This window comes from Callithrix jacchus, chromosome 8, assembly GCF_049354715.1.
Source record: "Callithrix jacchus isolate 240 chromosome 8, calJac240_pri, whole genome shotgun sequence".
Taxonomy (NCBI): domain Eukaryota; kingdom Metazoa; phylum Chordata; class Mammalia; order Primates; family Cebidae; genus Callithrix; species Callithrix jacchus.
Genome location: NC_133509.1, coordinates 23,085,644 through 23,107,828, shown reverse-complemented (window position 1 = coordinate 23,107,828; position 22,185 = coordinate 23,085,644). Strand labels below are relative to the sequence as shown.

General features: G+C 56.2%; 1 protein-coding gene and 1 pseudogene across 7 annotated transcripts; both read right to left on the bottom strand.

The window, feature by feature from the left end:
• Nucleotides 1–9,768: 9,768 nt before the first annotated feature.
• Nucleotides 9,769–16,906, bottom strand: LOC100405885 (endonuclease 8-like 1). 6 transcript variants are annotated; one of them, XM_078333822.1, is made up of 5 exons: nucleotides 16,740–16,906; nucleotides 15,510–15,965; nucleotides 10,554–10,613; nucleotides 10,207–10,372; nucleotides 9,769–10,062 (listed from the first exon to the last, which is right to left on the bottom strand). In XM_078333822.1, exons 2-5 carry the CDS (start codon nucleotides 15,941–15,943, stop codon nucleotides 9,925–9,927), a joined length of 798 nt encoding a protein of 265 aa, XP_078189948.1. In that variant the 5' UTR covers nucleotides 15,944–15,965; nucleotides 16,740–16,906; the 3' UTR covers nucleotides 9,769–9,924. The 6 variants fall into 6 exon arrangements, with proteins under 6 accessions (XP_078189948.1, XP_078189950.1, XP_078189947.1 ...); XM_078333824.1 differs by having other exon boundaries at nucleotides 16,843–16,906; XM_078333821.1 differs by lacking the exon at nucleotides 16,740–16,906 and adding an exon at nucleotides 16,273–16,451.
• A 310-nt stretch (nucleotides 16,907–17,216) lies between these two features.
• On the bottom strand, nucleotides 17,217–21,856 carry LOC100408905 (COMM domain-containing protein 4-like; annotated as a pseudogene). Its single transcript, XR_013520845.1, has 8 exons — nucleotides 21,143–21,856; nucleotides 19,360–19,431; nucleotides 19,073–19,138; nucleotides 18,866–18,905; nucleotides 18,410–18,529; nucleotides 18,146–18,227; nucleotides 17,611–17,787; nucleotides 17,217–17,523 (listed from the first exon to the last, which is right to left on the bottom strand). The product of XR_013520845.1 is annotated as a COMM domain-containing protein 4-like (transcript).
• Nucleotides 21,857–22,185: the final 329 nt, after the last annotated feature.

Here is a 22,185-nt window from a genome sequence, read left to right as displayed (position 1 = left end):
TCCAAGGTGACTGTGGCGGTCAGCTCATCCAGGCATCAGCCTCCAGCCAAGGAGGGATTCCAACACTCCCACCTCCTTCGGCTTCAACTGAGAGCCATTCTCAGATACCTTCTCAGCCCTGACAACATGCAGCACGCCCAGTTCCCAGACGCAGCCTATACACTTCCTCCGTGAGCTCCACACGAACCCCACTCCCCTCCCGCTGTCATCGCCAGCCGCCAGGCCCACCTGGTGCGGCCCATCCCCGGGCCCCCAGGCGGGCAGCACTAAAAGGCCCTTCTTGTCCTGCCTGGGCGGGCGGCGTAGGGAGGGAGGCTCAGTTACACTTGGCTCTGGAACAGTTTTGAGTCTGGGTGGGCTGGGCCAAGGGCGCTGGCCCCTGGGCCCTGCCCTGCTCCAGAGGCCTGGGGCGGCACACAAGGTGCACACAAGACTCACTGCCTGTCCCGAGCATCATCGGTCCCCTCAAGCCATCCTCAGAGGCAGCAGGATCTACCCTGCTTCAATTTCCTGTACCTGGTGCCCCTTTGGCCCTGCTAGCTAAGACACGAGTTCTGAGTCCATCAGTTCTGAGTCCCCACCCAGGAAACACACAAGCCCTCCCTGCCAGGTACACCCACCTGGGTCCCACATTCAACCCCTCACATTCTGCCTTTCAAAGTCAGCAATGCCAGGCCAGGGAAGAGGTGTGGGAGTAACCATCCCTGCCTGCCCTGTGCTCACTCTAACCATCGACTGGAATGTCGCCTCCTTCCTTCTCTGCCTGTCCTTCCAGCATCAGCTCGAATCCAATCTCCTCCCACACTTGGCTCTCTGCTGGGGCTGCCCACATAGCTCAGAAGGAGCTGGACACCACATCTGTCATCCACACTCACAGTGGCCCAAGCCTAGCCCCCCACGCGGGCTGGCAGCACCCTCAAAGCAGCGCTGGGAGCTCTTCCTGGGCTGCTGGAGGAGCTGGAAATAGCCCTGATGTCCACACTTAACTGGCGCACACAGATGTGGGCACACACACGTGCACACGGCCACTCTCACAGACCTGGCCGACGTGGCAGAGACCAGGAGCCCAGCATGGCTACTGCCTTCATCTCCAAGTCCCCTACCTTGAAGACCTGGACCAGTGGCACTTGTGGGAAAGGAAGTGAGCACAGGATGGGGACGGGTGCTACACTGAGCTGTGTTCTATTCAAGGCCAGCAGCAAATGAGCAAGACGCTGTGGGTCTGGGCCTGGATCCTGGTCCCTCCCTGGTCCCTCCGCTCCTTCACGACCTCACCTCGACCCTCACCCCATCCAGCTCTCCTCTTGCCTCCAACAGGCCTCTGCCCCAGCTGTCAGGTCTATAGAGGCTTCCAGAGCTAAGACTCTTCCTCCAGCTGTGGGCTGAGGCCGGGTTTCAAATTTACTGTATTACTCTTCCTACTGTTTGTACGAGAAGTGTTTGAATGAACTGAATTTGTATGAACAGTTTTGTACTTAGCTCTCCATGGGGCAAGGGTTCCAGCTCTCTCCGCTTCTTAGGAGGGTCCGTATCTCCAAACAGGAGAGGCCAGAGCTGTCTGTCGCTGTGCTCTTTTCTCCATGGACACCCCAGCGTGCCACTACCCATGGTGCCAGTCCTGCAGCCCACAGCAGCCCTGCAGGTCAGGAAACAGTCCCCCACCACCTGCTCTTTTTTATTTTTGAGATGAGGTCTTACCATGTCCCCCAGGGCTGCAGCAATCTTGGCTCACTGCAGCCTCAGCCTCTGAGGGTCAAGCGATCTTCCCACCTCAGCCTCCTGAGTAGCTGGGACTTCAGCTGCATGCCGCCACACCAGAGTAATTACTTTTTTTAGAGACAAGGTCTCACTATGTTGTCCAGGCTGGTCTCAAAACCCTGGGCTCAAGCAGTCCTCCTGGCTTGGCCTTCTGAAGTACTGGGATTACAGGTGTGAGCCACCACCCCTGTCCAGCATTCCTATCTTACAGATGAGGAAACTGAGGCTCAGAGAAAAGCAGGGACTGCCTCACATCACTCTTTGGGCGCACAGGCCATGGTGTTCTCACTCACCCCAACAGCAGCGAGCTTCCCCACATCAGGCCGGGGGACAGCCACCCACCAGTGGCTCTGACCCCAGCAGGGGGGAGAGAGAGAAGCCTGCAGGGACAGACAGCTCCCTGAGGACACCAGATGTTTGTTCCTGTCTCTTCATCTCCCACCTGCCACTGTTCTCTCCCTCTCCAACCCCCCCCCCGCCACTTTCTCAGCGCCTAAGCAAACCCCCTTCAATAAGGCGCCCCCCAAAAGCCGGGGTTGCCAATGAAGCCACGTGTGTCTCTGATGCAGAGTGATGGCTGTAGGGCTGCCGTCAAGGTGGCCTGGTGGCAGGGGTGGGCTCCGCAGGGACAGTGCCTGTCCTGTTGAGCATTCCTGCCCCTTGCTCAGCTCCTCCCCACGCCCAGGCAGGCTCCCAGCCTGTGGAAGAACCCACCGCTGTGCCAGCCCTGGCATGCGTTAGTCCGGCCTCCAGCCGTCACTCCTGCTTCAACACGTCAACGTGCGGATATCCCTCGGCCTAACGGTTTGGGTGTGTCAGCGAGGCTGCCTCCCTTCCTGGAACTTACTGCAGAAACCCCTGAGCTGCATCAGACCCCCATGGATCCTGGGGAAACCCCGGGCTCAGAGAGAGGCGCCTGCTTGTTCAGAGTCACACAGTAAGTCCTCAGCAGGTTGGGGGTGGGGCTCTGTCCCCGGTTTGGGTGGAAACTTCACCGTCGGGACCCACAGCTCCCCAGGAGCAGACATCCCACCTGCTGTTCTCAGGGGTCTCCCCGTGTTGTAGGCTCACAGCCCAGCCCCCAGAGGGGTGTAGACATCTCTGAGCCAACCAGGGATTTTCAGGCAAATCCCTGAAACGGTCCTGTACCTGCACTTCCACCCCAGGCCTGACCGCCAGCCCTGGGCCTGCCCCTAGGTGGAAGAGCAGTGACGCCTTCTCGCTGGATGTGGCCTCGGGCCTGGGTGCTCCCCTTGAAAGTGTCTGTGTGGAGCTGGAGGTGCTGCCCGCTGCCATCCCACTGGAGGCACAAAACTTCAGCATCCCTGAGGACGGCAGCCGCACCCTGGCCCCTCCGCTGCTCCTCGTCTCCGGGCCCTACTTCCCCACTCTGCCTGGCCTTAGCCTGCAGGTGCTGGAGCCGCCCCGGCACGGGGCCCTGCAGAAGGAGGACGGACCTCAAGCCAGGACCCTCAGCGCCTTCTCCTGGAGAAAGGTACGGCTGTGAGAGAGACCCAGGGCTGCAGCCAGCTCCGGGCGCGAGTGAAGGGAGCCCCGGGACTCCCATCTGGGGTTTACACAGAGAGGAGTCGGGAGTCGCATTTCAGAAGCACCTCTGCTTTCCACACTGCATCTGCTTTCTTCCTCACAACTCCTCCGGGAGCTGGAGCTTGTTCTCCCCATTTCCACAATGGAAACGGAGGCCCTGAGAGAGTCAGTCTCCTCCTGCACCCAAAGGCAGGACACGGAGGGTGCTGCTGGGGCCTGACCGCCAGCCCTGGGCCTGCCCCTAGGTGGAAGAGCAGCTCATCCGCTACGTGCACGATGGGAGCGAGACACTGACAGATGGTTTTGTCCTGATGGCGAACGCCTCCGAGATGGACCGCCAGAGCCATCCTGTGGCCTTCACTGTCACCGTCCTGCCTGTCAACGACCAACCCCCCGTCCTCACCACAAACACCGGCCTGCAGGTGAGAGCATCCCTGGGACCACCCCCATTCTGCTTCAAGAAAGAGGCCAGCGTCCCCTCCCTCCTGGCACAGAGCTCCCCCTCTCTGAGCCTCAGTTTCCTCCTCTGCAAATGGGGCGCTGCTGCACGCCTCACGCGGTGGCTGGAAGGAGAGAAGTGAGATTGTGCTGAAACAGAGCACAGGCGGGAGGTTTTGCTGTTGGACGCTCGCAGGTAAGGCAGGCAGACTTCTGAGCGGCCACGCGTGGCTCTGCAGTTTCTTCTCCTGTGGCTCAGGACCAGAACACCTGCCAGAATCACTTACAAGCCCTTAAGAGCAGGCGTCAGGACAGGAGCCATTAAGCTTCCCACCTTCACCCCAGCAAGTGAAGGACACGGCCTGGCTCCCCAAACTCCTGCCCCTTGTGCCACAGCAGAGCAGGGCCCCCATTCGGCAGGGGTGGAAGTGGAGGCCCAGACATGGGCTGGAACCTCTCATGGCTGCACAGGTAGTTCTGCTGGAACAGAAAGGGCGTGCGCTTACTAAGCCCACGTGGCAGGGCTTTGAACGCCAGCTTCTGGGGGGCATCCTCCCCGGTCAGGAGCCACTGAAGGTTCCACAGAGGGCTGACTTGGTCTGTCTGTGATGTGGGCACTGGGGGGCTTTGGTGGTCTAGGATGTGCCTGTAGAGGGTGGCCTGGTGGTGGGGAGGCCGCTGAAGAGTGAGTGGTACACAGTGCTCCGGAACCATAGGCCAGGACAGCTATGTGGCAGCGCGGCCACCAGGTGGGGCCATCCACCCGTGTTTGCTCCAGGAGCCCAGCGCTGGGGCCCTGCCAGGGCTGGGCCTGAGGGCTCCCTGGGGTCAGGGGAGAGGGCCCAGGAATGCCAGAGGGCTCCATTTTTTGGGCATGTGAGCCCCACACCAGCACTGCTCGCAAGTAATTGGCCCAGCAAGAACAGACCTCAGGACCTCAGGAACTGGAGCCTACTCTGCTTGCCCATGGGAGGCCTGAAGGGGGTCACCTTTGCCCAGCATGAGCAGGGCCCAGAACTACTCTGGAAGCACCTGGCCCATCCCAGCACTGCTTCTGTGCCGCAGGACACTGCCAGTCATCAGCCCACTCACTCTCTTCGCATCCCAGCCCTCCCTCAGCTGGAAGGAGGGCCCATTTCCAAAATCACCGTTCCCACCCTGCACAGCTCTTGCCAGACACACATGGAGAGCCTGAAAGGAGACCCCGGTCCCATCAGTGAGGCAAATTAGGGAGCAATGTTGGTCAGGGTCGGGGTTTCTGGAAATGAGAACTTGGTGAGGGTAAGAGCTGGGGCTTTCCTGGGCAGGGGACACAAGCTGGCCTTGAGGGACACGTGGGACTAGGGCAGATGGAGAGCAGGGAGGCTGGGCCTGGAGGGTGGCTTTCCCTGGGGTTACAGGGAAGGTGAATGCGGGGAGGGCCCTTTGTGCAGGGGAGCCAGAGCGGTGCCAGCCTCGATGCCAGCTGAGGCCTGAGCTGCAGTGGGGTTGAAGCCCTGGTGGCCATGTGGGCCAGGGAGGAAGGGGTGGGTGAGCGTGGCAAGGCAGGACCTTCACAGGCCCATGTCCCCAGATGTGGGAGGGGGCCGCGGCGCCCATCCCTGTGGAGGCTCTGAGGGTCACGGACGGTGACTCCAGGCCTGAGGACCTGGTCTACACCATCGAGTAGCCCAGCAATGGGCGGGTGGTGCTGCGGGCAGCGCCGGGCACTGAGGTGCGCAGCTTCACGCAGGCCCAGTTGGATGGCGGGCTCGTGCTGTTCTCACACAGAGGTGGGTGCTAAGGGCCTGGCCCCAGGTTCCTGCTGCCCACGGGGGAGCCCTGAGGTGGGGAGCCAGCTCAGGCCAGTGGATCCAATGCCCCTTTCCCCAGGAGCCCTGGACAGAGGCTTCCGCTTCGGCCTCTCTGACAGCGTGAGCATGCTACCTCCGGACACTTCTTCCGAATGACAGCCCAGAAGCAGGTGATCCTCTTGCTGGAGGGCAGCTGGACCCTCACCATCTGCCCAGGTATGCATGCTGGCCGTGGGCGTTCCTGGCTGCTGGAAGGCTGGGAGGAGCTGAAGGTCGCATGCCAGGGTGATGCTGTCTCTGCAGCCACACGCCTGGGCCTGGATCCCAAAGGCTGATAGTCTCTTTTGCCTCTGGCAGGGTCTGTGCAGCCACTCAGCAGCCAGAGCCTCAGAACCAGCTCCAGCGCTGGGGCAACCTGCAGCTCCTGCTCTACCCTGTGGTGCCATGCCTGCCTGGGCAGCTGTTCTGTGATTCCCCAGCCCCAAAGGCAGCCCCCTTCATCTGTACCTTAGTCTGTTGTAGTGGTGAGCTGACACATCCAGGCGTGACCATGGCCCTCTGTGGCATGCCCCGGCCCTGTTCTAGAAATATCTTATCTATAAATACTCATATATATACACACCTACACGTGGCCAACTGCCCCACCTCTGGCACTGAGCATCAGTCACCATGCTGTCCTTGTGGAGTCTTGTGACCCAACAAGAGAAAGCTGTTCCCTGACATTGTCCCTCCAAAGTGCGCCACCTCCAGTGAGCCTCCCTGTCACCCAGGCCCCGCCATCCCTCCCACCCCCGCCAAGCATGGGGGTGCTGTGCAGGCAGCCCTGAGGCCTGCCAGTCTCTACCAGTCCTGCTGTACCTCGGCTGAGAGTCAAACTCATTTTTAGATGACAGGGAATGTGCCCTCTGTGGACTGTGTTCTCTGTGGAGTTCAGGGGAGGGGAAAGGCCAAGCCATTTCTGGAATGCTGTTGGGAGCAGTGAAAAGGCCCCAACCTTTCCAAGGGACACTGTTCCTGGAAAGCCCCAGCTTAGCTGGTCTTATCCTGTGAAGCCAGCTCTGGCCACTAGGGGTCAGGGCCATGAACACAGCCTGGAGGGAGCCTGTGGGGCAGCCAGCACTCTGGAGGGACAGACAGAACAGGCCACCAGGCGCAGACAGGAGAGGGAGGCAGGGGGATGAAAGATGCCTGGGGTGGATGGAAGTCAGTGCCCTTGAGTGCTGGTACCTGCCTTCCCAGCCACTACTAAATCAGGCTGTCAGGGCTGGATGTGCCATGGCAGTTCCCAGGAAATCCCCCAGGTGTCACCAGCCAGCACACAGGTAACAGGCCTAGAAGGTCCCCAACAGCCCCATTGGATGTGCTCAGACACTGGGGCTCCTCATTCAGTGGCACAAACTCCAGGACCCAGTGAGGGAAACGGGAATACACCAGCCGAGCAGTGTGACTAAGTCCATTTATTCCAAAATAAAAAGCAAAATAAACAGGAGTTGCATCACCACGGAGCCACGACCCCATCCCCACCTCCTTCCTGTCCTCTGCTATCAATAAATAAGTTTCCCAGCCGCAAACAATTATTAAATCCTCCTCCCCATGTGCCAGCTCCCACCTCTGCTAGGTACAAAATGGGGGTGCCATACCCCCTGGAATAGACAACATGTTACACAGATACAATATGTACACTGGGGAAGGGGGCCACCCCAGCAGCCTGTGCCCTCACCTGGTCCACAGTTAGCGCCATTGTCCTGCCTCAGCTGCCTCTCTGAATAAGAAGATGGGAGCCCCCTGAGGGAAGAGTTGCTTTGGTGGAGGAAGGAGGCCATTAGGCCTCCTCCAAACCCACCAACTCCAGCAGCCTCTGGCTCCTAAGTAACAACCATCATCATCCAGAGATTTAAAAACTCAGCCCTGGTCAAGGTGGCAAAGGGTCTGTTTGTCTCCTCCCATTAGACAGGGGTCTTCTCTTGCTACCCTAATAATAAAGGGGTGACTGGGAAGGGGAGGGAGGGACATGGTGGGGGCAGAGACTCCAGCCCCCTTCTCCAGGCCCTGCTGACAGGGCCTGCTTGTATTTATTTTTATATTTATCTCCATGATGTTTTTTTGAAATCTCATAACTTTCTTTTCATAAATTTTATACTTTTCATAAAATTTTTCTACTTTTTATCCACTTTTTTTTACCACAACCTTTCCACATTTTTTATCCCATAACTTTTATTAGTTTGTGTTCTTTTAATAAACACACTTGCATAGTTATATTACAATTTTGTAAAAATAAAAACAGATTATCTCATGCCAAGTGTGCCCAGCGTTTGCAGTCTCAATACCTTTAATACTATAGCTGTCAAGACGCACAAAGTTTTAAGGCAGAAACAGCGCTTTGCAGCAACTGAATAATTTATTACATCACAGGAGCATCACAGCAGCAGTCAGTATTGCCGCTTTAGACAAAAGGCTCAGGATTTCCATCTTACATTCTGTTCACAGGAGTTCATACAGTGGTAAAAGTCATTCTTAGAAAACTTGGCAACTAAAGCTTTGGACTGGAACTGGCATTTCTTTCTCTACTTTTCCTTCTCCTGGTTTCTTTTAAACTCTGATATTCACATTTTAAAATGTTTTAAGTAATTTCAAAACAATAAGATAGCAGTTACACGTTTTAATAGTTATTTTAAAATGACTCTTAAAGATAAAGTTTTGGAGAAGCTATATTATGGATAGGATAGGAATAATTTACATTTCAAATTTTCTTAAAATCAGCTTTGGTTCCAGAACTGATTTTTATTCATTTCTGAAAAACCTATCAGGTTTGATAAAATCCTTTAAAAATGATCATCATATATTTGCAACCTTTAAATAGGCATTTTGATTCTTCCTACAGAAATTCAAATTTATTCAGTTGAACCCACATTTGGAAATTGTTTTATTGTACTGACCTCTGAACAGAGAGACGCTGCCACTGAGCAGGCCTCTGGTATAGCAAACAAGGTACCTTCTGGAGCTGCGAATATAGCTCTAGGTGAGCCCCTGAATCAGTTCATGGTAGATGATGCTAAATAGTGAGATGTTATTGGAGGTGTGGATGAGGAAGTTTGTTGTTGTAATCCTTTTTGGCACCTTATTTTAAAGAATAAATGAAACATTTTTCTGGTTGCCTTTTTACAAATTTAAAATGGAGGGGAAGAATAGAAGCAGGGCACTATTAGGTTACTTCTGACGCTTCAGTGTTATAAATTCAACATATAGACTGACAACCCAAATCAATGGTGAAACACAATTCTTTTCCTTTTTTTTTTTTTTTGTATCTGTTCAATGAAAATAAGAAGGTACAGCCCAAGTTTTGTAGTCTGACTAGAGGGATTCCACTTCAAGTTCTGAAAGCAGGACTTTTACCTTAAAAAACAATAAAAACAAACAGAAACTATGGCACGGGATGGATAAGAAGATGCTTAAACAGGTTTGTGTGGATCTTGTTGGTGCTGAACTATGGCATGAGCCTCATAGGTTGTAAAATAGAGATAGTTGGAGCTAATGTACAGAACTGAATTTTTTAAACATTATTTGTTGTTAAAGTCTGCGCAGTTTCAGTTATCTAAAATAAACACACACAAATATAAAGAAAATAAATTCTGTGTTTTTGATGAACGCTAACCTTCTGATGTTGCCTTCTAAGCAAATTGAAAGCTGCCTTCTACTGAATGAGGAAGAGAACAGACACTTGGCTGAATGAAGTACTGCAGGAGACTCACGTGCACTTTGAAGAAAGACTTAAGTCACTGTCATGTGATTTCCATTCTTTTAGATTTTTCTTAAATAGATGACAAAATGCCTACTCAGAGTGATATTTCGGTTAATATAGTAAATGTATTTTCCTGACTGCCATTCAGCTTAAACATGCCTGTATGGGATTTACTCCACAGGTACCTGATGAACACATTATCATCAGATTGGGTACAGATGCTAAACACTATCTGAAGGTCATTCCTAGTCATTTGTATTTCTTAGGGTAAAAGTGAAGTGATTTGAACTATCAAAATCCCTTTGAAATAATTTATCAATGTATTAGATAAACCCAGTTTCAGAATGATTAAGGCAAACTGTCCTCTGACAGCCAGAGCCTTGAGGACTAGCATGAGGGCTGTCTGCCCTGTGAGGAGGTAGGTCTCATGTCCCCAGGCCCGGACAGCAGGCCTTCCTACCTGGCCAGCTCAGACCAAGAGGTGCCAAGAAGTTCACATTTATCAGTTTATTAAAAATACAGCATTTTTCACATGAGCTTGAGGGATGTGGAAGGTGGGGTGCAGTTAAAAACATCACAGCTGTCCTGGGAGCAGCCGTCGGGCATTTGCACCTTCTACAAATTCAGACACTGCCCACTCCCGAGAATTCAGACAGACCCCAGATTTACGGCAAGGCAACAAGAAAGGGCGGGTGCAAACAAGTAGACCCTCCTGCTAAGAGGCTGAGGTCCCCTCCAGTTCCAAGGATGGGGTGTCAGCCTTGGCCTTCCGAGGTCTGCGCTGGCCTGGGGGAAGAAGAGGTGAGATGGTCAGCTCAGACTCCGGGGCTGCCCTGACAGCCTCTCTCCCAGCTTCATTCACGGGCTCCTAGGCTGCCGTCCCATCCTCTCCTGTAGAGCTGGCTGCTGGGGATGCTGAGGAAAGCCTACCAGAGGCTGCCTGTCGTCCCTTCCTCCTCCCCTTCTTGGGGATTTTGGGAGCCTCTGGGTCCTGCTGGAAGCTGGTCGCCTTAGGCCGCTGGGTTGCAGTTCTCTCAGGAAGGTCTCTCTTTGCCCTAAGTGTCCTGGAAGGGGCCTTGCTTGGAGGTGGACGGTCCTGGATGGAGGAGGCATGGGTCCCTAAGGGACTCTGCAGAGGTTGGTTAGGACTTGCCACTCCCCCACCCTCTTAGGGTAAGGCAGCTGCCTGGGGGGCGAAGCCAGGGGGAGGAGGAGATGGGACGGGGGCAGCCAGGGCAGGAGTACAAGGGAGGAGGCGGCGGAGCAGGCAGCCATACCTCCACTCCATCCTCAGGACAGCTGTGTGGCCTTGGATTTCTTTTTTCAGGACTCGCCCCCTGCAGGACACTGATGTTGGAGTTGGAGGGTCCTGTCCTGCCCCGGGGGGGACTCCCAAGGTTGCAGGGGGATAGGGTAGAGAAGGGTGTTGTAACCCTAAGTCCTTTCTGCTCTCAGCCTATTACATTAGGAGTAGCTTACCTTTGGGTGCCAATGGTCCAGGATCCCCCTAAAGTGGGACGGGGATAATTCAGCCTGCATTGGCTCAGGGGCAGTATTCCTGGGAGAGGCAGGACTCACACACACCCTTCCAGATCAGTGTAGCTTCTGCCCTAGGAAGCCTCTAGGACCTCCCCCATGTCAGAGTCCACATCAGCAAAGCTGCCCTGCCCTTATCTACTTTGACTGGCTTCGAACCTGGGATGCAAGGGAGAGGAGTGGCATGACCCTCGGGAACAATGTGGTCCTTGGAGGGTCTAGACAGGCCCCAAGCATCTCCACCCCAGTTCTTGTGACCCCAGGTTTCATTTCCACCCATCAGCCTCGTGGGGTCTCTTTGCCTGTGTCAACAGGGCCCAACCTGGAACCAGATGGTGCGGCCATGCTGGTCCTGCAGGGAGCTCATGCCCGGCATGCCATAGCACGGGAGCTAGGCGCAAAAAGGGGCAAAGTCCCTCTCCCCGCTCTCTGACCCGTAGCCTTTGCCCCCTGTGGGACAAAGGAACAGGCAGAGATCAGAGGGCAGACGGGTTGGGAGAAGCAGGGAGGCTGGTTAGACCTGGCCCAGACCTCAGCTACACAAGCTGATGGACTGAGTCAGGGGCCAAACTCCCTCTGGTGATGTGACCTCAGCTGGTGTCTTCCCACTCAGCCACGACTTTCCCATCCTGGAGTGGGGTTAAGGATCCTTGTCCTGGCCCTACGCAGTGGCTCACACCTGGAATCCCAACACTTTGGGAAGCTGAGGTGGGAGGATCCCTTGGGGCCAGGAGTTCAATACAAGCCTTGGCAACATAGGGAGACCGTGTCTCTACAACTTTTTAAAAAAATTAGCCTAGTGTGGTGGTGTGGGCCTGTAGGCTGAGCCACTTAGAGGCAGAGGTGGGAGGATCACTTGAGGCCAGTGCAGGCAACATGGTGAGATTCTATCTCTACCAAAAATGTGTGTGTGTGTGTGTGTGTGTGTGTGTGTGTGTGTGTGTGTGTGTGAATATATAAAAGAATCCTTGTCCTGTCTGTCTCATGGGTTGAGGAAACACATTTTTTTTTTTCTCAGACGGAGTTTTCGCTTGTTGCCTAGGCTGGAGTGCAATGGCCTGATCTCAGCTCACTGCAACCTCTGCCTCCCGGGTACAAGCAGTTCTGCCTCAGCCTCCTGAGTAGCTGCGATTTCATGCATCCGCCACCATGCCTAGCTAATTTTTTGCATTTTTAGTAGAGATGGGGTTTTACCATTTTGGCCAGGCTGGTCTTGAACTCCTGACCACAGATGATCCCACTCACCTCAGCCTCCCAAAGTGCTGGGACTACAGGCATGAGCCACCGCACCCAGCCAGGAAACACTATTGACAAGTGAGGCCTAGTCCACTGAGTAACAGCTAGGGCTACAAACGTCCAAGCCAGTGAATCAGGCCCAAAGAGGGACACCTGCCCCAGGGTTACACAATAATTTGCTCCAGCAGAGGTCATTCCATCTTTGGCCTCACCCAGCTGGACCACTTCCTTGGGCACTGAGTGGCACAGCTCCAGCAGGTCAGGGCTCTGCAGCTTGGCCTTGATCTTCTGGCTCAGGGTCAGCTCCAGGCTCTGAGGAAGGGGCAGGGGCAGGACCTGTCTGTCAACGGGGTCGTGTAAAGGCAGCTGACCTTCCCTCTGAGCTTGGCAGGACCTTGGGCCATTCATCCCCTCCCCATCCCCGTTGTTGAACTAAGCTGGGGACACCTGACCCCACTTATCCGCTAGGCAGCCCGCGTGGACACCAGTGTGGCAGCACGTGCTCCATCCCTCGGGCTCACCAGCCTGGGCTGCTGCAGGGCCTCCAGGACTGAGCGGGCCTTCTCAAAGGGAGGGATCTTCAGCCTGGAGTGGCGGTGGGGGAAAGCCATGCTAGACAATGGGGAATGTGGACACACCTGGCCCACCCATCCCCATGCCCATGCCTGCTTGCTGACTGGCACAGGATCTCCGCCCACAGATAGTTGCCAATGCCATTGAATAACCTCTGCTCCAGGAGGGCCTCACAGATGGGCTGGTAAAAGGCCTTGTCTGATAGGTTTCATAGCACATTCTCCCTGGAGCGACACAGTCTGGGTGCATAAGAGGATGGGGAGAGGGGCTCAGAGAACTTGTTTCTGGGTACAAAGGGAAGGAAGCTGGGAGTTCCAGAGTTTCCTCTGCTCCCTGCCTTGGTTTTCCTATCTGTTAATTGGGAACATATGGGATTAAAATTCATTGTGAAAGGATGGCTGGGTGAGGTGGCCCACGCCTGTAATCCCAACATTTTGGGAGTCCGAGGCTGGCACATCACTTGAGGTCAGAAAGGCAGCCTGGCCAACATGGGGAAACCCTATCTCTACTAAAAATACAAAATTAGCTGGGCATGGTGGGAGGTGCCTGTAATCCCACCTACTTGGGAGGCTGAGTCAGATCACTGGAACCCGGGAGGCAGAGGTTGCAGTGAGCCAAGATTGCATGATTGCACTCCAGCCTGGGCAACAGTAAGACTCCATCCCAAAAAATATAAACAAAAATAAATTCATTGTGAAAGGCGAAAAATGCTGATCAAAAGTAACGTAAGGCTGGTGTGGTGGCTCACACCTGTAATTCCAGCACTTTGGGAAGCTGAAGCAGGAGGATCCCTGGAGACCAGGGGACCAGCTTAGGCCACAAGGAAGGCAACATCGATACCAAAAATTTAACAAAGTAGCCAGGGGCTGAGTGGTGTGCCCTGGTGGTCCCAACTACTCAGGAGGTTGAGGTGGGAGAATCACCTGAGACCTGGAGGTTGAGACCGCAGTGAGCTGTGATGGTGCCACTGCATTGCAGCCTGGGCAACAGAGGGAGATCCTGTCTTAAAAAAAAAAAAAAAAAAAAAGCAGCATGCGGTTGTATATGAGGTTGTGTGTTTATCACTGCAGACTCCTCAGGACATGAGAACTTTGTCCACAGCACCTCATGTCTGCAGTCTGGAGCTCCCTGTATAGGACTGGTGGTGGGTGAGACTACATGTGGGTTTGCCATTGGTAGGGTCCACTCTTCTCAGGATCCTGGATGTTCTCTGGCTCTGCGCAGCAGATAGGTGAGGTACCAGTGAGGGCCCTAGAACCCCCGCCCCACCTCCAAGGGCCGTGGGTCTCCTCCCCACCATGAAGAGGATGCACATCTTGTTTCTTTGAGAGAAAGGGTCATGGCAAGACTGACTGACTGATGGGTGTGATGGGTGGGCCAGAAGACAGAGTCCTGGGGTGAAGTTACAAGGGTTGCCTGGGAGGTGCCCTGATTCCTGAGGGAAGCCAGTCACCACACACCCCAGCGGAAGCACTAAGGAAACAGCGCAAATGCTCTCACTGTTTGAGACAAACCTCAGTTAACTTGTGGCATGACTCCCCAGGAAGGCAGAGGTGGGAGGAATCCAGGACCAAAGACTGAGGTTTCCCTGGGGATGTGCGTGGGGTCTGGGGAGGCCAGGAGTCCACTGCCTTCGAAGGCGTTGGAGACGCCCCCGAACCATCCCACAGGCATCCGTGTCTCCTAAGGGCTAACTAACAGCACCACGTCCCCCAGAAAGGGAGAAGTCCACTCCGGGCCTCTGCGTCTCTTGCCAGTTGAATGCTCTTCCTCTGGCTGGCTCATTCTCATCAGTCAGGCTTCAGCTCACCTCCCTAGAGTGGCCACTGCCAGTACAGCCCCACCCTCGCCCAAGTCATCCTCCACCTCCTTCACCTGTTGGGTTTTCCTCAGGCATGCATCTGCCCGTTTCTCATTCCCCTACCCTATCTGAACATCAGTTCTGTGGGAGCAGGAACCACATTCATCTTGTTCACTGCTGTACCCCAAGCCCTTAGAACAAGGCCTGTCATGAAGCAAAGACTCATATATGTTTCCTCTTCAGAGGAAAGAAGCTGTCAACACTGCACCATCTGAGGTGACCTGCATCACATCCCAGGTGGGGCTGTGAACCCTCCTGCAGGCAGGGAAGAGGCACAGAGGAGACCACAGGACACAGACCAGTGGGCAGGCAGGATGTGGGAGACCAGAAACCCAAGGTGGAAACGTGTCATGAGGCAGTCCCCTCCCCACCCCGTTGAAACAATTCTGCTCAGCCTCTTATGTTAAAGCCCCTCCACCTTCTCAGCCTCCTGGGAGCCCTGAGAGGTACTGTGGCATTGAGGGTGGGAGCCCCAGCTTCTCTGACACTACCTGGCCACCTGTCCTCAGGGCAGTGCCAACCCATCCTCCGCTTGGCTTTCCTCTCTCCTTCCCCATCAGTTAGTTTTTGAGACAGAGTTGTTGGAGTACAGCGGTGCTATCCCGGCTCACTGTGACCTCCACGTCCCTGGCTCAAGCGATTCTCCTGCCTCAGCCTCCTGAGTAGCTGGGATTACAGGCAAATGCCACCATGCCTGGCTAATTGTTGTATTTTAGTAGACACAGTATTTCACCATGTTGCCCAGGCTGGTCTCCACCTCCTGACCTTAAGTGATCCACCCGCCTCAGCCTCCCAAAGTGCTGCGATTACAGACGTGAGCCGCCACACCTAGCCCCCAATTAGTTTTGAGTTTCCTTATCCACTGGCTCGGGGAGCTGACCCAGGACAGGGACACTGTCTTGATCTGCAGATAAGGGGACTGAGGCCGAGAAGCAGCAGACACTTGCCCTTCATTGGCCAACAAGGCAGTAACAGAGCCAGGTGTGGAGCCCGTGACTATGCTCATCACACCTGGTGCTGGCCCTACCTGAACTGCTCGTACTCCTGCAAGACGCAGGGCCCGCGGCCCGGCAGCCACTTGCCCCCAAGATCCCAGTGGCCAACCCGGCGGATGTCCATGAAACACAGGGCGAGCTGGGGGCCGGGCAGAGCCGTGTAAAAGCTCAGGTGGGCGTGGCGTGGCAGCTCCCTGCGGGGAACCAGCTGGAAGGAGCCAGACATGCCGAAGCGGAAGACCAGGGCCAGCGGCTCCTGGGGGGGCTGGGCCCCAGGCAGGGGGCTGAGAGTCAGGCGCAGCTCCTTGCCACGTGCGGAAGCCGAGATGCGGTAGGCGCTGCTCTCAAAGGGCACCTCGGGGTTGCGGCTGACGGGGGACTTCTCCACGCAGCCCCCGAACACCAGCGCCCTGCAGGCCTCGTTCACAAACTGGCTGGCCAGGTGCAGCTCCGGGCCCTCGGGCATCCTGAGGGAGGGTGGCGGAGTCCTGTCGGGGAGGAAGGCAGCAGGATGAGCCCGGCGTGGACCTTGTGAGGTAGCGGCTGTCAGCCCCATTTTTAGAGGAGAACTCGGACGGTCGGAGGGGCACGCGGCCAGCTGCGGCTGGCGGGGAAGTGCGGGCCTGGCCACCGCCCCCAGTCCCCTCCCAGGACAAGAGCCTGGAAAGCCCAGGGCACTGGGAGCCGGGCGGCTAACCGCTTCCTTCCGTGAGCTTTCGGCACGTTTAGAGGAAGGTTCCATCCCGTGCGTGGCCGCGGCTCCCGCCCTGCTTCCTCCGGGTTCCCCTCAATCACTGGCTCTTCTCATCTCCGCCTTGGCCCCCCGCTGTCCCTCTGTCCCGGACACTTAAGGGAGCCTCCCCTCCGCACTCGCTGTCGCTTTCTTCAGGCCCTCCCACCATCTGAAAGGGCCTTAGGGTCTGTGGCCGCCCCTCCCTGCGCCCCCACCCCACCAAGGACACGCCGGATCTGTCGGCACAGGACGGAGGGAGAGCGTGCAGCCCGGCCTGGCGCGGGGGAGCTGTCGGATTGGACCCTCGGCCGCAGCGAGCCCGGGGCCTGCCCCACGGGCCGAACACCCCCGCGGCCACCCCCGGGCCAGGACGAAGTGGGGCTGCTACGGTGCGCTGGAGCCGCCCCCACGGCTCCGCACAAGGAGAGCGGGCACCAGGAAGGTCTCCCCGAGCTCTAGCCCAGTCCCGGGGGAGGTTAAGGGCCCGGGGCAGCGTCTGGTGCCTGGGGTAGGGGTATCCACTCCTGACCTTCGCCCTAACTGCTTTGCCTCTGTCGCCGGGCGGTTCCGGATGGGACGCGAAGGTGTGCCTGGAGTGGAAGGGGGCACTTAGCCACGGGAGATGCCGTTACCTCGCTGTCCCCGCACCTGGGCGCCGACCTGGGCCTGGGGCCCTCAAGGCTTGTTTTGAGGAAGGACTTAAGGCTCCAGATTCCTAGTTTTGGGGAGGAGCGGTGCTCTAGGGCCCGCCCTCCCCATGCTCCCGCTGAGACCTCGTCCTCCGTTAATCCTGGCTCCTCTTCTCCTCACATTTGGGAGCCAGAACCCTGATTTTCCTCTCAACAGACAAGCAGATGCATTTCGGTGCTCAGTCTGCCTCACCTGTGGCCTGCCTCGATCAGCAACTGACAAAAGAAAATGAGTGATGGACCAAGGAGGCCGGTAGGTCACTTTCGTTTCTCACAAAAGCCCTTGATCTGAACCCAAACAGAAACCCCTGTACACATTCCTTTTCCTTCTGTTTATTTTTCCTGCTCACGAAAATGGCCAACAACTGCCTTTCAAGGGAAGGGAAGGGAATGTTGGGAAAGGTCCTCAGGAGCCCTAAGCCGAGCTCTCATGAGAGAAGTGAGGCAGCCGGGGATCTGGGAGGCCAGAGCCCAGCTATGGCCCCAGTTTCCTAGAAGCGGGGCACCTCCTGAAGAGCAGTGCAGATGGCATGATTCCGTATAGGTTAAGGCGGCTCCACACAGGCCTGTAACTCCCTTCTCCTCAGCCCAGGGAGCTCATCAGGGTCTGGGCCTGCTTCAGCTCTGCAGAGGGAAGAGGTGGGCAGGCGGGAGGCAGTCAGGCAGGATCTGGGAGGAACCCTTAACCCTCCAGGAGTAGCTGAGCCTCACCTGCCAGGAGGACCTGGAACTTGTCTGCTGAGAGGGACATGGCAACAGGCTGGGCTGGGGTACCTGGGGCAGCTGCCACCTCCAGGCGCAGGTGCACCATAGGCTCTTCCACAGACTGCAGCAGGCTGGAGCTCAGGGTGTAGTCTACCCGCCAGCCCACACCTGCCAACCTATTTGCTGGGAGACGAGGTGGGTGGCTCTCAGGATCAAAGGCAGGAAAGCCAGTGGCCCTCAGCCCACACCCTGGCTCAGCCCTCAACCCTGCAAGGCTGTGTGGCCTCGAAGAAGCTCCCATCTCCCTGACCCAGGCTCAGAACAGGGCAGGTGCCCAACAGTCAGGAGTCTGGATCACGTACAGCAGACCTCAATGGCAAGAAACCTTAGCTGGAGTCAAGAGAACCAGGGCCAGGCCCCAGCTCTGCGGCTGCTCAGTATGTCACCTTGGTTAAGTCGTCTCCCTGGAGCTAGCACTTTGCATGCTGCATGCCCCTTCCAGAATGAGCCTGGAGCCTACCCTGGCTGGCCTCATACTTACTGCGGAGGCTGCAGACCCGCAAGTGCTTCTGCAAGGGAATTTGCTTCTCCTCGTAACAGCGGCACAAGGCTGGCCGCGTGCTCTGCAGGTGGAATGGAGGAGTTCTGGAGGTAGCAGGTGGGGGCTGGGCTTGGGCTGCTCAGAGGCAGGTCTCAGGCTCCTGGCCCAGAAAGGGCAGGGTACAGCTCAGGGTCACAGGGCCTGGTCCGCTCTCTAGCCGCCCTCGGCCCACAGGCTGCCCAGCTGCCCACCCACAACCCGTACCTTTGGGCAGCCCCAGCTGCTGCAGTTCACTGGACAAGGATTCGCCATCAACACTGTGCTTGGCCGCACTGGAGAGGATGAAGCTCAGCACTGCCACTGTGGCCTTCACATCGCCTGACTCTGAGGAACCCGTGGGAGGGGCAGGGGGTGTCACTGTGGCCCAGCCACCTCCCTATTGCCCTATTATCTTCAGCTCAAAGCCCACAGGCCTCCTGAGCCACAGGCACTGCTACTACTGCCCCATGAGGAGCTGGTGGTGGGGAGTGTGGGGGGTCGGGTTGGGAGTGTGGGGGGTGTCAGGTTGGGATTGTCGACGTCTTTCTTTCCCTCATGCTCTTCCACTAGGGAAGGTAGGTTAAGGACGCTGCTGGGAGAGATGGGTGGGCCCCTCTGTACCAGGCACCATGCCGAGTTCCCAGGGTTGCCGAGGACCTGTGGACTCAGCAGGGTACTCACCAAACTTGGTGTCAGCCGTGAGCTTCAGGATCTTCTCATACTATGGGGAAAGAGATCCTATAAGGAACAGACAGGCTGGAAAGAAGGATGGAAGATGCCCAGAGAGGCTGAGAGGATGGGTCAGCCGTCTCCCTGGGCCTGGTGAAGAGTTTGAGGGCAGTGCGGGTCATAAGGTCGTGGGCAATAGGGTGCTGGGTCTTTACTCACATCAGTCCCCTGTCCCAGCAGCTCCTTTAGTACCTGGCTGCAGAGCAGCCGCAACTTCACAGAGGACTGGAAGGGAAGTCCTCTTATCAGCCAGGCTGTCATACCTCACCCCACCTTCCTAGGCACTGGCTCAGAGCAGGCCAGCCGCTGATCAGTATCACAAGGCATTGTAGCACAGGCTGAGAGCACTGAGGTCCTAACCCCAGAGAAACCTCACCATCCTCTACACCCACAATCCCCAGCCCCAACGCCCCTCCTCCACCCAGAGTAGACCCTGTGCACTCAACCATCTTGGCCAGCGTGCTGATCTCTGCCAGGACCCAGTCGGGACAGTCCAGATCGCCACAGAACCGGAACCTCTGCAAGGGAGGGAGGCAGGTCATCAGGCTGGAGGGAGGGCTGAGGTGTGGCCAGGATCCGTGTGTGTCTCCCACAGTGCTGCCCAGCACAGACCCCTGGTCCCTGTCACAGATGAATACCCTCTGGCCACTTGTTCTCCCCTATCACCAGGCTGTTCAGTAAACTCTGCCTGACCCGCTTTGCCACCAAACCCTGCTGAGGTCTATTGCAGGCATTTATCTGCTCAGCGAACATCAACTGAGCGCCTTCTCTGTGCTAGCTCCCACTCTAAGGGCTGGGGGTACAGCAGGGGATAAAACAGAGTCCTGGGCCTCACAGACACGAGGGACCTCTCTCCCCTCTTCCCCAGACCCACACAGCTCCAGCCACTCCAGCTTCCCTGCTGCTGCTCAGGGACACCAGCCTTGCTCTGCCTCCATGCCTGCTACACTCTGTGTGGCTTGCTATCCTTTATTTCATCCTAGCCTCTGCTCAAGTGACACATCATCAGACAAGCCCTTCTTAAACAAAAAAACAAAAAAACACGCTCATGGCTGTAATCCCAGCACTTTGGGAGGCTGAGGCAGGTGGATCACCTGAGGTCAAGAGTTCGAGAACAGCCTGGCCAACATGACGAAACCCTGTCTCTACTAAAAATACAAAGATTAGCCAGGTATGGTGGTGCGTGCCTGTAATCCCAGCTACTAAGGGGAATGGAGCAGGAGGATTGCTTGAACCCGGGAGGTGGAGCTGCAGTGAGCTGAGATCCTGCCACTGCATTCCAGCCTGGGCAACAAAGCTTGACTCTGTCTCAAAAGAAAAAAAAAATTTTTTTTAATTAGCCAGGCATAGTGATGCATGCCTGTGGTCCCAGCTACTCAGGAGGCTGAGGCAGGAGAATCGCTTGAACCCAGGAGGTGGAGGCTGCAGTGAGCCGAGATCAGCCACTGCACTCCAGTCTGGGCAACAAGAACGAAACTCCGAATCAGGGGAAAAAAAAAAAAAAAGAAAGAAAGACGGAGTCTCTCTCTCTCTGTTGCCCAGGATGTAGAGCAATGGCATTATCTCGGTTCCCAGCAACTTCTGCCTCCCAGATTCAAGTGATTCTCCTGCCTCAGCCTTCTGAGTAGCTGGGACTACCGGCATGCACCACCACCCCTGGCTAATTTTTTATTTTTCATATGGAGTTTCACTCTTCTTGCCCAGGCTGGAATGCAATGGCTCTATCTCAGTTCACTGCAACCTCTACTTCCTGGGTTCAAGCGATTCTCCTACCTCAGCCTCACGAGTAGCTGAGATTACAGGCATGAGCCACTGCACCCAGCTAATTTTGTATTTTTAGTAGAGACAGGGTTTCACCACGTTGGCCATGCTGGTCTCGAACTCCTGACCTGATGTGATCTACCCTCCTCAACCTCCCAAAGTGCTGGGATGACAGGTGTGAGCCACCGCACCTGGGAAGACTGGCCCTTCTTGATCATACTTCCTAAAATAGCCCCTCACACAAAGAAATTTTGGGGCCAGTCGATATGCTCATTATTTTGATTGTGGTGACCCAAGAGCCAGGAAGATTTGGTCTTTACTTGTCCAGCCTCATCTTTCACTAACCTCCAGATGACACTCTCCCAGCTATATGACATGCATTCATTGCTGGGGAGCCATGCTCTCTCTCAGACCTAAGTCTCTGCACATGCTGTTCCCTGTCTGAAGACACACGCCTCACACCCTTACCTCCCAACCCCTGGGACAGAAACTGTGCTTCAGCCAGCCAGCTCCTGCCATCCCCCTTTAAGGTTGAAGTAATCCTCAGGAAGCTGCCTTAACCCTACACACAAGGCGCAGTTAGGTCTCTGTCCCTAGAGCCTTAACTATGACTGCCAATTCCCTCGGCAGCTGAGGTCCTCCCAGTGCCCAGCACACTGCATGGTATAGACGCGGCGCTCAGAACGTACGGGTGGGTGGATGGATGGATGGATGAGTCTCAACCCAAGTACTACTACTTTCTGGCTCTGGAAGGAGCGGAGCGGCTTCCCAACAGTATGGAAGAGGGAGCCTGATTCTAAGCACGCTCCTGTCCAAGTCCCACAGCAGGGGTGGGGAAGTGGGCGTCCTTGGAAGGTCCTCTTGGGGCTGCGGAAGACCTGAAAGGACTCCAGCTCCAGACAAGCCCCAGTTCCTGCCCCGGGAGGCAGGGGCCCTTCCGTCCGCCAGGGAGGCAAGGGGACTCTAAGCCGCCGGCCGCGCTGTCTTACTCGCCCGCGTCTCGGGAACCGGCGGCCGCGGACTTTTCTCTACCAGACTCGCAGTCCTCACGCCCGCACACCCTGTGTTTGCGGAGAGGCCAGTGGAGACAACCTCCCCCGTTTCCGGAGCCACCGGCGCCCCCTCATTCCCGCTCCAGCAGCCCAGGCCTCGCTTCACCCCGGTGCCTCACCATCGCGCCAGGAAGCCCGCGCCGGGTAATTCCTTTTTCCGCTCGCGCCGGGTCAGCTGATTCCACCGTCACTTGACTTGGAGTCACGGCCTCTGGGTGGGCGGGGCCTGCTCGAGTGTGGCTGGGAGCGGACCGCCGCCCCCTGGAGGTGGCGAGGGCGAACTGCTGCGTCTACTCCGTCTCCCAGAACCCTTCCCGGGAAAAAACCGGCGCTAACCGGCAGTTTAACAGAGGTCCGAATGCAGGCATTAGGAGAGACCGCGGAAGTTATTTCATTTAACTTAAGCGGGTAGGATCCCGGGAGCTAGGGTTCCAGGTCATTGCCACTATTAAGCAAATG